Source organism: Harpia harpyja, chromosome 23, assembly GCF_026419915.1.
Source record: "Harpia harpyja isolate bHarHar1 chromosome 23, bHarHar1 primary haplotype, whole genome shotgun sequence".
Lineage (NCBI taxonomy): Eukaryota > Metazoa > Chordata > Aves > Accipitriformes > Accipitridae > Harpia > Harpia harpyja.
Genome location: NC_068962.1, coordinates 2,174,488 through 2,187,065, shown reverse-complemented (window position 1 = coordinate 2,187,065; position 12,578 = coordinate 2,174,488). Strand labels below are relative to the sequence as shown.

Sequence of the window (12,578 nt, the reverse complement as noted above, 5' to 3'; positions counted from 1 at the left end):
TCTGCATTAAGCTGTGTCAGGAGTCAGGCACTGTAATAAAAGAATCTTAGAAAAATTCCCCTTTCTGCATTCAGTAAACTGGATGTACCAAGGGGATGGGACACTTGGGATGCTTTCATTGGTTTTTCCATTTAATCAAAATGCCTGCTGAGAATCAGGAAGATAGTTTACGCTAAATTCTTTGAATGGGAATATGGGGGGGGTCTGTAAGAATCATTTGTCCTATTAATATGTTTACTTCTTGTAATTTAAATTCAGAAGCAGTTCTCCTATGGAGAAAGTATTTTGAAAATTCCCTACTTTTCCCAGACGTAAAAGGCAAAATATTCATTTTTTTCAGAGATTTGATCATATATTATAGGGTATGGCTATTTCTGGCAGGAATGGTTGAGCAAGTTCTGGAAAAACAGACAGAAATTAGCCTAACTCTCCCTTCAGCTTGGAGCTGGACTGATCTTGAGGTCCCTGAAGGTCCCTGCCCATTATACTGCTCTGAGGCAGTGCTGTTTGTTCCCATGCATCATTCACACTGTACGTTTTTTGTATTAAATGCTCCAACCTGCAAACTGCCACACAATTTCAGCTTGTCTGAAAGTGAAGGCTTAACCCCTGGGCAGGACTTGTATTATGTGGAAGTAGTGTTAAGTTGCGAGGAGGATCTGTAGAGAGTTTCATCTCATGAATTTCTGGGAAAAGAACAGCAGTTTGGTCTTTTAGATCTCAGGAGAGGGACCTGCTTGACCTCTTATTAACAGTGAAATCAAGTTGTTTCTTTCTGTCAGAGCAAACAGGCACGTTCTTTGCAGGAAATAGCTAAGAAACAGTATTTTTTGCATTTACATACTGCTAGACCAAACACCAGGAATTGTTTTCAAATAAATCCAGTGGGTTTCTTCAGCTGTTCCTTAAGCAAAGACTATTTTGTAGTTAGTCTGATGAGGTATAGTGTGGTAGGTACAGGACTTCCATATTGTTGTCTGTGTCCTGTGAGGCAGACGTACTAGAGTCATCAAAAAAGGAATGAGAATCTCTGTGCCAGGTTTTAGTGTTTCTCGCTACAATAAATGCTCACGTCATTGTTTATTCTTCTCACATGTACAAAGACATTCTACTATACCAAGTTCTTAATTTTAAATTTACACTTCAGTAACACTTTTCTCTGCTTTATTTTATATGTAAGAAGTTATTCCTAATTTTATGGAGGGTGGTGGGGGAGGAAGGTTGGCTTGTGTTCTCTATTCTCTCCTATCCCATGCCTATATGAGCAAACATCTGCCTAAGAAGACCTCCTGGTTTTGAAGTGGGGAAGTCTGTGCTCCTTTCAGACGACCTCAGAGACACTGTACGTAAAGCACCTAAAAACTTGAACGGCATGTTCCGATTCCTTATCTTTCCTGTTGAGTGTTACTGAAAACTGATGGTGCAGACAGTAATGCAGCAATTACCAAGGCAAATTAACATTTCTGAAATATTTGACTTTCTCTTTACAGGAAGTACCTGATAAGAACAAAACCAATGGACTATATTTTAGAGACGGGAAATGTCGGATTGACTACATCCTGGTGTATAGAAAATCCAATCCACAGACAGAAAAGAGGGAAGTATTTGAAAGAAACATAAGAGCAGAAGGAATTCAAATGGAAAAAGAGGTAAGAGACCGTCATTGAAAAAAACTTTCAACATTTAAAGCTGCGTAGAATCTGAGCGTATGAGCTTTGTTTACTATGAAACCCCTTTACTCTGTTTTAGCAGTGGAAAAATGCTTTTAAGCATGCCTAAATATAGGCTATTTATTGCCAAAGCAGCAGGAAAGCATAGCCTAAAGGAAAATCAGACACATGGATTGAAGGCCAAAACAGGCCATTATAGTCATCTTTTTCAACCTTATGCACAAGTAGGCCACAGAATTTCATCCAATGTGCTGTGCAAGAGAGAAAACAAGTACTGGGTTTGGATGGCCTAAATTCTAACTTCTAAATTCTGCTGAGTGTAATCCACATTTCTGCACCTACATTTCCTTTTAGCTACCTGCTCCACTCTTTGCTGAGGCTCTTGGTACTCTTTCCAGAGACCTAACTAGACCCCTGCCTGCCTTTTCTGTCAGCTCGGGCATAGGGACTTGAGTGGTATTTTGGTAGTTTGAAAGCAGCCTAAACGCTCTCCTTCTGTCTTAATCCTAAACATTGAAATAATTGGACAGTACATATGAATCATTTATAGCAATGTTATTTCCAACACAATGTCCTCAAACAGTAGATCTTTTCTGGACAAGAGTGTAAAAATGAATGTAAAGGGTCTAAAAATGTATTGATGTGATAGGTTGCAGAAGCAAGGCTGAGAGACCATCTCTCTTTTTCTTAGGCTATGTTCTTTCTTAAACTTTTGTTAACTGTGTTTAAACAGGGCTTAAGTCTCAGTTCTGTGCAGAATAGATGTTGCTGAATATTTAGCTTTACGTGTGCGTGTTTAACTCACACTCGTGCTAATATACATTGTCATGCTGCCACTGATGGAACCAGTAGAGGAATTTTCAGGTTACAGGTTACAGGTCAATTATGTAGGTGCTGTACATTATCTCCTTTTCTTTCACTGAGTTCCTGGTATACGTGTAGATGTTCTGCCTGTGTACTTGAAAGGTGCACTTTATAGAATACTAGGGAGGAAAAAATGGAAGATATTTCTCCCCAGAATGATGAAAATGTTTCCTTTCTTTAAATGTTTTTGAATGAACCAGGGGTACTGCTGGATATAAGTGCATAAGAGCATATCACTGGTTACATCAACCAGTTACCATAAACTATTTCTTCAAATAACCTGGAAGTTAGCATCTTTAGTGCTGCAGTAGTTGATAGATGTTTTCAATGGCAGCCATTGTTCATTTATTATATGTTCCCTGTAAACATACCACTGCCTGTAGGAGTTGTAACCCAACATCCAAGAACACAAGGGTGTTACTGCAGCTCTTCAGCTTCACATCCTAGAATTCTGCGCTGCTTCCACCAGGAGATACGCTGAAGAAGTCTCTGAAGTTTGGGCAGTGTAGAAAATGAACACGGAATGAATCCTCCCTATTGATACATCTGCCCAATGGTTTCGAACCAATCTTTTCTTACTTCATGATTTTTGCAGATTTATTACTGTGCTAAGGTCAGCAGTGAAAGCTATGATATCACTTTATATTTTAGGTATTACAAAACTTACTGCAACATTCTGCACAGAAAACTTTTTAAAATTGATGATTTAAGTGCTTACTATAGAGTTTTCTTATGGCTTTCAAGCCCACTTATTTGGACTTTGGTGCCTAGGCTGCATGAATGTTCTGGCCATTTGATTATTCATTTCAGTTTCTATTACGCTACTGACATGCAGTTTTATGTCTTATTAATCTCATTTGGCCTTGGTGTGACTTCTTGCCAGCATCAGTAATTGTACGTTTTCTGAACTCAGAATGATCAAAATGAGGTTGTGTTACATGACTCAGGCTAAGGTTTTTAAAATCTAGGTTAGCAATCTTTTTTAACATATGACTCTGACCTAAAATTAAACCCTAGCATGTATATTTTATGATCATGTTGGTTTCCAAATTGAATTATAATCCTGAAGGAAATAAGTACATTCTTGGTACGCTCCCTCCCCCTCCCTGCAGAGTAACAACTGTGCTGTAGAATACTTAGGTTTAAACTAAGCAGTGTGATCGGTTAATGCCTAGATTATTTCTCTTTATTTTTACTTTTCCTTTTGCTGAGACTACACATCATTCTGAGGTTCAATTCTGGAAGACTTTTTAACAGTAGGTCTGTTTTCTAGTTGTTCACATATAATATATTGCTTCCACTGGGAGTAGTTTGCTCTCAGATAAAACGAGAGAGTTGTCTGTGGCTTTGGCCAGAGAACATATAGAGAGGCAACAGGCTGTAACTGCTGGACTGAAAGACACTTTTTACCTTCCATGAATTTTGTGTGGTTCTTGGTTCATTCTCGTTGGACTGCTGGCTGTTCATATATTGACATTCGATTGTGTCAGTCCTGTCTTTTTAATGTGAAATCAGTGTCAGAGAGGAAAACTTACAGAGCTGTTCACACTGCAGTTTCAAAACCGTATTACTCAGCAACACTGCAGCGAGAGAAGAATGCACTGCGGTGGCTCGCTGACAAGGGTAGCACAGCAAAACACCCAGAAGTGATGAGTGCGGGGGACAAAGCGTTCACTTAACAGCATGAAATGAGAAAGTGAATCTGAAATTAATTCATAAATGCTCAGGTAACTTCAGGCACAATGTCAAGATCATGTTGCTGAGAAAGGTCTGAACAGGTATGTGTTTCTGACTCTAGAAAAAGGTCATAACATTTTGCAGGTATTCCCCAATGAATTCACACTCACCTTCTTCAGCTATACCACACCACTCTCCCAGGGAAGTTCTGCCAGGTTTGGTGCTCTGTATATCCAGTAGTAAACAATGAGGGGGTCCCAGACCAAGGAACTGATCATTGAATTAGTGAAGGTATGGAAAACAGAGCTCTAAGAGCGGATGCTAATCAAGTAGAACAGCATAAATCACTTTCTGAGCCTTCTCCCTGCTTTTCAGTGTATATTGGGCCTGGATGGGATGACTGTGTTGTCCCAGTCCAACATGGATCACATCTAACGTGATCATATGCGTAGAAGCTCTGGGTAAGTTAATTGAAAATACAGGTCACTCCAGGAAAAGAGACTGTTTTCTTTTCAGCCAGATATAAAATTTCCTATATTGGTTTATCCTTTTTTACAATATCTCACAAGTGAGAAAAATACCTATGAGGTCCTGGCTCTGGGATTCTTGATGACCCTACTGTTTTCATTTTTTAATACTTTTTGAAACAGACTTACGTATGGGGTAAAATGGAGAGGGCAGTCTTCAAATGGAGCAAGTTCTTATCAGAGATGAGGTACCAATAGCATTGCTGGTTTGTAGGCACTGATACTTTCTGTAAATATTACACGAGACTCATACCTTCCAGAGCTGACTGGTAAATGGTTAACAGGAGATAGAGTGCTACTGTCCACACTGTGAGGGTATGTTTCATATTTATCCAAATACAAGATAAACCTGAGACCCACTCATGCTCAGAAAAAAATAACCTACTATCACTTTCATGTAAAAAGCAAACACAGATAGTGTCTGTTATTCCAAACATAGTGTTCATCCCTCTGGGACAGTAAAAACCCAGCGTTTTTCTGGAAAACCCATCTTTTCAAGAGAGAATGAAGAGTCAGAATTACATTGAGCTCATGGTATTTTTCACAAGACTAAAGATTTATAAATTCAACCTCTTGGCCAAAATCCAGCTCAGTTCCCTTATCCCAAATTATTCCTGCGGCCTCAATTAATGTATTTTAATCCCCGCCCTAAACAGCCAGGTAGAACTAAGTTGCTGTAAACAGTAACTATACTGTGCTGGTACATGGATACAGTTTTACAGACATCTTTCAGTAAGATACTTTAAATTATACTACACTAACGGAGCATGCACAGAGGTAGCCAGCATGGAGCAGCTAACATAGCTAACTTGTTCACTTGCAACCTATTTAAGCTGGACTGTAATGCAATGCAAATGCAGGATAGAGGTGAGGTGGTTCAAAGAAATCTGTGCTGCGTGAACAAACACAGATCACCCTTGGATTTATAACTTCTAAAAGAGAAGAAGGTGGTCATCTTAGAGTTAAGTAAATACTGTTTATCTAAAATGAACCTGATGTTGGGTAGGATCTAGTCATGTAGCCCTAGGAACAGACTACATTTAGATTGAACTTGGCATGGGTTTTTTTTCTTTTTTTTTTGCTTCTCATGACTGCACTAAACTAATTCATGCAGAGTAGTTCTACTATTAAAAGTACTTGATACATTTTGCTTAATGATTGTGTCCAAAGTTTTTAATTTATAATTTGTAAGTTGATTTGATACAGTTTACTTGAAAAGGCATTTGACTTGTCAGTAGAAATTGATAGATAGAAATGTAGTAAAGGGGAACTAATCACATCAGTAGTGAAAATAGTATTCAGGCCCTTATTTTATCTCTGTTGCATATTTACGTATACTAATGTTTCAGTATAGAAGCAATGAACTGCTTTAAAGCAATAGCATTCCTTACTGCCTTAAAAAGCAGGTCTCCTCACAGCTACTGGATGTGGAATATGTTTCAGGAACTAGTTTTAGATATTTTACAAAGAGCAGTCAATCCATGTGGGCTTCTGCCTGTACATTGATCTTTGCATCTCCCAGACAAAAGATGTTAGTGTAGTGTACTGCTGCAGTTTTCAGGAACAATCCAAATTGTGTGGGTTTTGTGTTACATGCCCGATTAAAAATTTAAACATTGCCACCATAAGTGTCAAGCTGTCACCAGGGCATCTCTAATTGCATTCACTCCCTGCCTCAAGCAGCAGCTGACATTTCTGGGGCAACATCTGGCAGCTGATACGCAGCTGGTGCGTACAATAGGCAGTAGAAAGATACAATGGGTGTTCTCTGGAGAAAACCCCAAAAGACAGGGAAGAAAAGCACAGTATAAGCTTCACTTTTGTTGTATGAAGAAATATCTACTAGCAGGTATAAGCTGAGTCTGAAAGTTATGTTTAGAGATCTTTTTCAGTAGTCGATGCAGTGTAATTACAGGATACTATTATTTCATGACTTTTCAAGTTTGCAGGCAGATGTAGATAGGTTCATGGTGAGGTAGCAGGAGTTCCACAAAGCAGTTTCTCTTAATGTGGCTGTAACTTTGCACTAATGGGACAGGACTTAAGAGGCTAGCAGTATGTATTCAGTAAGAGACTTATATTTAGCACAACTTGGAGCCTGGTTTAAAATGATGAATGTTGAGAGAAATTACAGATGACAGAAAGAGCTCACAATATAGTATCTCTGTGAGTCTTGGCTCATCCCTGAGTGTAAAATCAAAATAGACTTATGACCATGTCAAAGTGAGGTAAAAGTTAGAAATAAAGAATGAGTATGAAAAAAACAAGAACCTCAAAGACTGAAACTTTAAATATAGTTGTGCTCAGAAAATGATGATGTGAAAGAGATGTTGTAATCGACAGCTATTGCTCTTGAGCATAGTCAAATATTATCATCTATCTTTCTGGCAAAAATGACGTCTACTTTTTGTTGTTGTTAGTACTGCAGAGCCAAAACAGTGAGACTGATCTGCTTTTTTCTGGTTTGTGCGTCATCACTGCAATTGTTCATGAGACTCCTGTTACATAAAAACGTTATTGCTGATTGTGATTCATGGGCAGAAAAGAATTAAGCTGACTTCCAGATCCCAAGTGGCGTTTGCAGATCTGAGTGAGGAAAGGTGTTTTATGTAATTTGGTTCTCTGAGAAGCAGTGCACAATAAAATCTCAGTGCCTTTGGAGTTGGCTCTAAGTTTCCTTTTCAGTTATGTCTTCAGTTTATTCAGCTATTGAAAGAACTTGGTGGTGTGGTGGCCAGGAGCAAGCTGCAGGTCACCTGGGGAATCTTTTCCTGGCTGCTTGTTTTCCTTGGTGCTCATGTCCTTTCCCTGTCATGTTGAGCTTACTCTGCACATAGCAAACCCCCTATCCACTACAGAAAAGGGTGGCTGGGGGAAGCTTCCACCACCAAAATTGCATCTGCTGTTCTCTGAGCTTTTTTTACAGAGAGGAAGATATCTGAGCATGTGGTGAGAGAGCTATGTGCTAGGAAGCACCAGGACAACTGTGCGTGTGATGATCATCCGTACTGTGCAGGCATGGTAGGTAGGGCCACGTGGAGGATGTCACCTATGGCCAATAGGCCTCCCTTTAGGACAAACTGGCGTTTGGACAAAACTAGGCTTTCTGGGTCTTTGGAGAAGATCAGATGTCGTGTTGGGTTTGCATGGCAAGGTTTTGGTAGTGGGGGGTGCTACAGGAGAATCTGTGAGAAGCTGCTAGAAGCTTTCCTGATGTCTGACTACAGCAGTGCCAGCTGGTTCCAAGACGGACCCGCTGCTGGCCAAGGCTGAGCCCATCAGCAATGGTGGTAACACCTCTGGGATAATGTATGTAAGAAGGGGAAAAAAAACCTGCGCAATTGCAGCCAGGAGAGAGGAGTGAGAACATGTGAAAGAACCAACCCTGCAGACACCCATGTCAGTGCAGAAGGAGGGTGAGGAGATGCTCCAGGCACTGGAGCAGAGATTCCCCTGCAGCTCATGAGGAAGACCACGGTGAGGCAGGCTGTCCCCCTGCAGCCCAGGGAGGTCCACGGTGGAGCAGATCTCCGCCTGCAGCCCGGGGAGGACCCCAAGCTGGAGCAGGTGGGTGCCCAAAGGAGGCTGTGACCCCGTGGGAAGCCCACGCTGGAGCAGGCTCCTGGCAGGACCTGTGGCCCCATAGAGAAAGGAGCCCACGCTGGAGCAGGTTTGCTGGCAGGACTTGTGACCCTGCGGGGGACCCACGCTGGAGCAGCCTGTGCCTGAAGGACTGCAGCCCATGGAAGGGACCAACGCTGGAGCAGTTTGTGGAGAACTTCAGCCTGTGGAAAGAACCCATGCCGGAGAAGTTCATGGAGAACTGTCTCCTGTGGGAGGGACCCCACGGTGGAGCAGGGGAAGAGTGAGGAGTCCTGCCCCTGAGGAGGAAGGAGCGGCAGAGACAAGGTGGGATGAACTGACCCCGACCCCCATTCCCCGTCCCCCTGCGCCGCTGGGGGGGAGGAGGTGGAGAATTCAGGAGTGAAGTTAAGCCCAGGAAGAAGGTGGGGGGACAGGTGTTTTAAGGTTTGGTTTTATTTCTCCTTCTTCTACTCTGATTCGATTGGTAGTAAATTAAACTCATTTCCCCAAGTCGAGTCTGTTTTGCCCGTGACAGTAATTGGTGAGTGATCTCTCCCTGTCCTTATCTTGACCCACAAGTCTTTCATTATATTTTCTCTCCCCTGTCCAGCTGAGGAGGGGAGCGATAGAGCGGCTTCGGTGGGCACCTGCTGTCCAGCCAGGGTCAACACACCACAGGTGTAGTTCAATGTTAATCTACTACTGTAACAAATATCAAGCATTCAGTAGCTTTCACGCACTCTAGTAAGTTGTTTCAGTCTCTCACTTTTCTGATCCTATTATTCAATATGTAAATATCTATAGCTAATGAACTTACAGTACAAATTATGCAGCGTGCAAAAGCTGTGGTTTCACGAGCAGCATAATATCCCATTATTAGCAGGTGCAGTTTTTTATTTAATGTTTAAGCACTGTGTCTGATTGCATCCACAAATCACGGATGGAGACATCAAAGTGACATAAGCTGTGCCTGGAAAAAGGGAACCAGACTGAAATCCAAGCCCACCGCATGCATTTTAAGTGAAAGTGCTTCCAGCTATTTAATTTTAAACATTGGGCTGTTCATTTCATCCAAATTCAGCCAGAGCAAGTTAAAAATCGACTGGTCTTCCAAAGATTTATTGTTAGTTTATTATCTAATGCAAACAGCAAGTGGAGTCTCTTTTCAGCAGTGTTTTGCAGACAAATGTATAGGTCCTAGAACAATGTTGTTTTCCAGAGAACGCTCTGTACCAAAAAGCATTGTCGCTAAACGGTGGAGGAGTTTCCAGCTGCCTGGGCTTCTGAGTGAAAATGTTTTAGATTTCAGATACTATGTCCACTGTACAGCACAGTGGCAGTTTAGAAGAGAAATTTGAGGAGGTACATAGAAGTCTGGATGGATAGAGTCTTAACTCAAATTTCAGTGTGCAGTTTTTGAAAGTAACCTTCTTGATTGTCTGAGGGAGCCCAGAAACAAGTACGTTTCCTGGTTGACAAATTCCAGCCTTTAACAGGACTTTGTAAAGCTAGTAGACTAAGAAACTGTTGCTGAAAAATTGATCTACGTTTGAAAAAAGTATGGCTTTTTCACGGAGTATGGAGGTAATACAGAAAATATGTAGATAACTGAAAAGGGATAAAAAGGCCCCTGAGATACTTCTTTTCCTTCAGGAATGTTGAGTAGGATTTTTTTGTCAGTTTCCTGTCATCAATCTTCACTAATCAGAATGTCAAAAACCTTTTGAAGGACACCAGGCTCATGGGAAAAAAACGGACAGGCGATAGATTAAAAAAACCGATGAAGGTTACATATGAGATGTCCCTTATGTCAAAAGTCACCTTTCCTGTTACAATAATTGGTCTTAAACTGCAATTATTTTTGAGATGTTGTTTGCCTGCCAGTGGCATCAGGAACAAGCGTAATGCACAAGGCTGCAATCACTTAATGCGCAGAGAGAGTTTTCTTTGCCCAAAGGTGACATGACTGGTTTGCTGCAACACTCCCTGATAGTACTGGCTTAATGAGCAGAAATCTAGAGCTGTCTGTAGGGAACAGAGAGACAGAGTATATAGAAACGCCAGCAGTACGTTTTATATTCTCATTTCGCTTTGATGATTTTGGTGTTGAGCTTGTTTTGAAAAGGCGGCGTTGCATTTACAGCATTATGCTTCTGAACAAATAGTAATGAAGTCAGATGGCTGCAGTGCCGCCTTGGTCTGGGGGACATTCGCATCTTCCTCTGCGGCGTGAAGCGGTGTGGGGCTGCCCTCCCTGGAAGTAGTCCCAGGAGGGAAGCATGAATCCGGAAAGGACAATTCCCTTCCTCAAACCCTCTTGGCACAAGGTCTCCAGGCCCTCTTATCGTCCTACTACTTTCTTTGTTATACCAGGTTAATTCAGTCACGGAGCAAGTGGAGCATTGGCACTGTGTGCCCTGGATTAACTGTGTTATAATTATAGTAAGAGCCTTACAAATAGAGCTAGTCAAATTACCTCAGTGCTCAGACTTCATTGAAAAAGACGTTTCAGTTTATGGCTCTCTGGGCCCAAATTAAATGCAGCATTATCCACTGCATATTTACGTATTTGTTTCTTGCTGTTTGAGTGGTAATAAAGTGATGTTGTAAATGAAATTTAATAAAGCCTGACCTGAGGGAAAAATGCTCCTGAGATAGCCACATCAGCTGAAATCTCTGTCAGCCAATTAGTCAGGTCCCCCTGTTTAAAGTCTTATCTGGTTTACAGAACTCTTTTCTGTGCACAAATATCTTTCATATCCTTATATGAAAGCTTTTAAAAGAATCTCCAAAAGTGCCTTTTAGGAAAAACAGTGTAAAGACCCTTTTCTTTCCTTTTGGAGGTCTTCATGGTACTGTACTTACTACTTTTCTTAGATACAGCTTGTTGTTGTTTCTGTTAATAGACTCAAATAGATTTTTCCATTTACAACAAATAAGATTGACTCCCCTTTCTGAAGTCTCCACTGTCAAGCACCGATTGAAGAACTTTGTGCTTACTTTTTTAACAACCATCTTTTATACCTTTTTAAAATTCAAAACTTTCCATGAAGAAGAAAACCTCCACAGTGAAAATGTAGATAGAAGAGCAAAACAGACACCTGTAAATCTGGAAACCATGACTCTACTTTCTCTCGCAATACGCAAAATTCCTGTTATTTTTAATGACTGGCAAATCTGGAGGGATTTCCTCTTCATTTCCAATGTGTTTATTTGACCTTCTCCTTTCAGGTTAGTTTATAAATGTCATGTTTTGAAAAACTGCCATTGTAGGCTAGTAATAATGGTAGAATATTCAGGGATTTTCACATTCACATACTTCTATACGTAAGAAGTAGAAGTATATAGTTTTCCTATATCTTTCTGTGTCTGTAATAACATATCTAACATTGAGTTTACACAATCTCCTTATGTAGAAATTTAAGGATTTGAATTTAGGTATTAGATAGGTTTTAAAATTAAATTGATTGGAAAATTATCTCCCATAATAAGCTGTTACAGCCCATCAATCTAATTTTAGTGTATTCTTCTCACATTTTTATTTTAATTGGCTTAGTTTCAGAAGCAGAAATTGTTTTTTGAAAGAAGTGTATCAGCAAGATTATTTGCTTGACTGGTATTTGCTAAATTCCAATGAATATATTTTTCTCCACTTTTAATGATGTTCTTTTTTTTTGTGAGGAAAACTGCATAAAGTCATCTTAATCAATCTACTAAAACCTCTTTTATTCAGGTCATTCCCTTTAAAATGGCTATTTAAATGAGGCACTCATAACATTCTCATGATTCCACTAATTGTGCCAATCTGATTCACTCAATTACCAAACATCAATAAAAATAAATTTCTGTAATGTTAATTTTTCATTTCTTTAAAATAGAAGCTATAAAGAAGTTATCAACTTTTAGGAGAAAGCTATTCAGACATGTTTACATGCATCACTTTTTCTGACTTTTTAGTAATGCAGGCATATAGGATAATTTTGGATATAGACTTCAATTTGATGGTCTGAAGAGGACTGAGCACTTCTGGAGTTATTCTTCTTGAGTGTACAGATTAGGTCAGAAGCCCCTCACCGACTAACACCAACCATGCTCCAGTTCAGGATCCTTCACATTATTTTGACTAGGGAGTGAAAAGCAAAAGGAAGATTATTTTTTTTGTTGCAATCCAGTTTGTTAAAAAGGAATGTATAAAGTTTCTGTGGAGACTGGAAGAATCACATGAAAGGTACTTCATTTGCTCATAATACTGAGC

At 40.2% G+C, this 12,578-nt stretch overlaps 1 protein-coding gene across 6 annotated transcripts in view; it reads left to right on the top strand.

Moving 5' to 3' along the window:
- The window catches only part of ANO4 (anoctamin 4), a 198,084-nt gene that overhangs the window by 93,671 nt on the left and 91,835 nt on the right, over nucleotides 1-12,578 (top strand). For all 6 annotated transcript variants that reach the window (XM_052774479.1, XM_052774477.1, XM_052774476.1 and 3 more), the window contains one exon: nucleotides 1,491-1,649. In XM_052774479.1, the coding sequence (XP_052630439.1) occupies nucleotides 1,491-1,649 (159 nt within the window). The remainder of the gene's footprint in view (nucleotides 1-1,490; nucleotides 1,650-12,578) is intronic.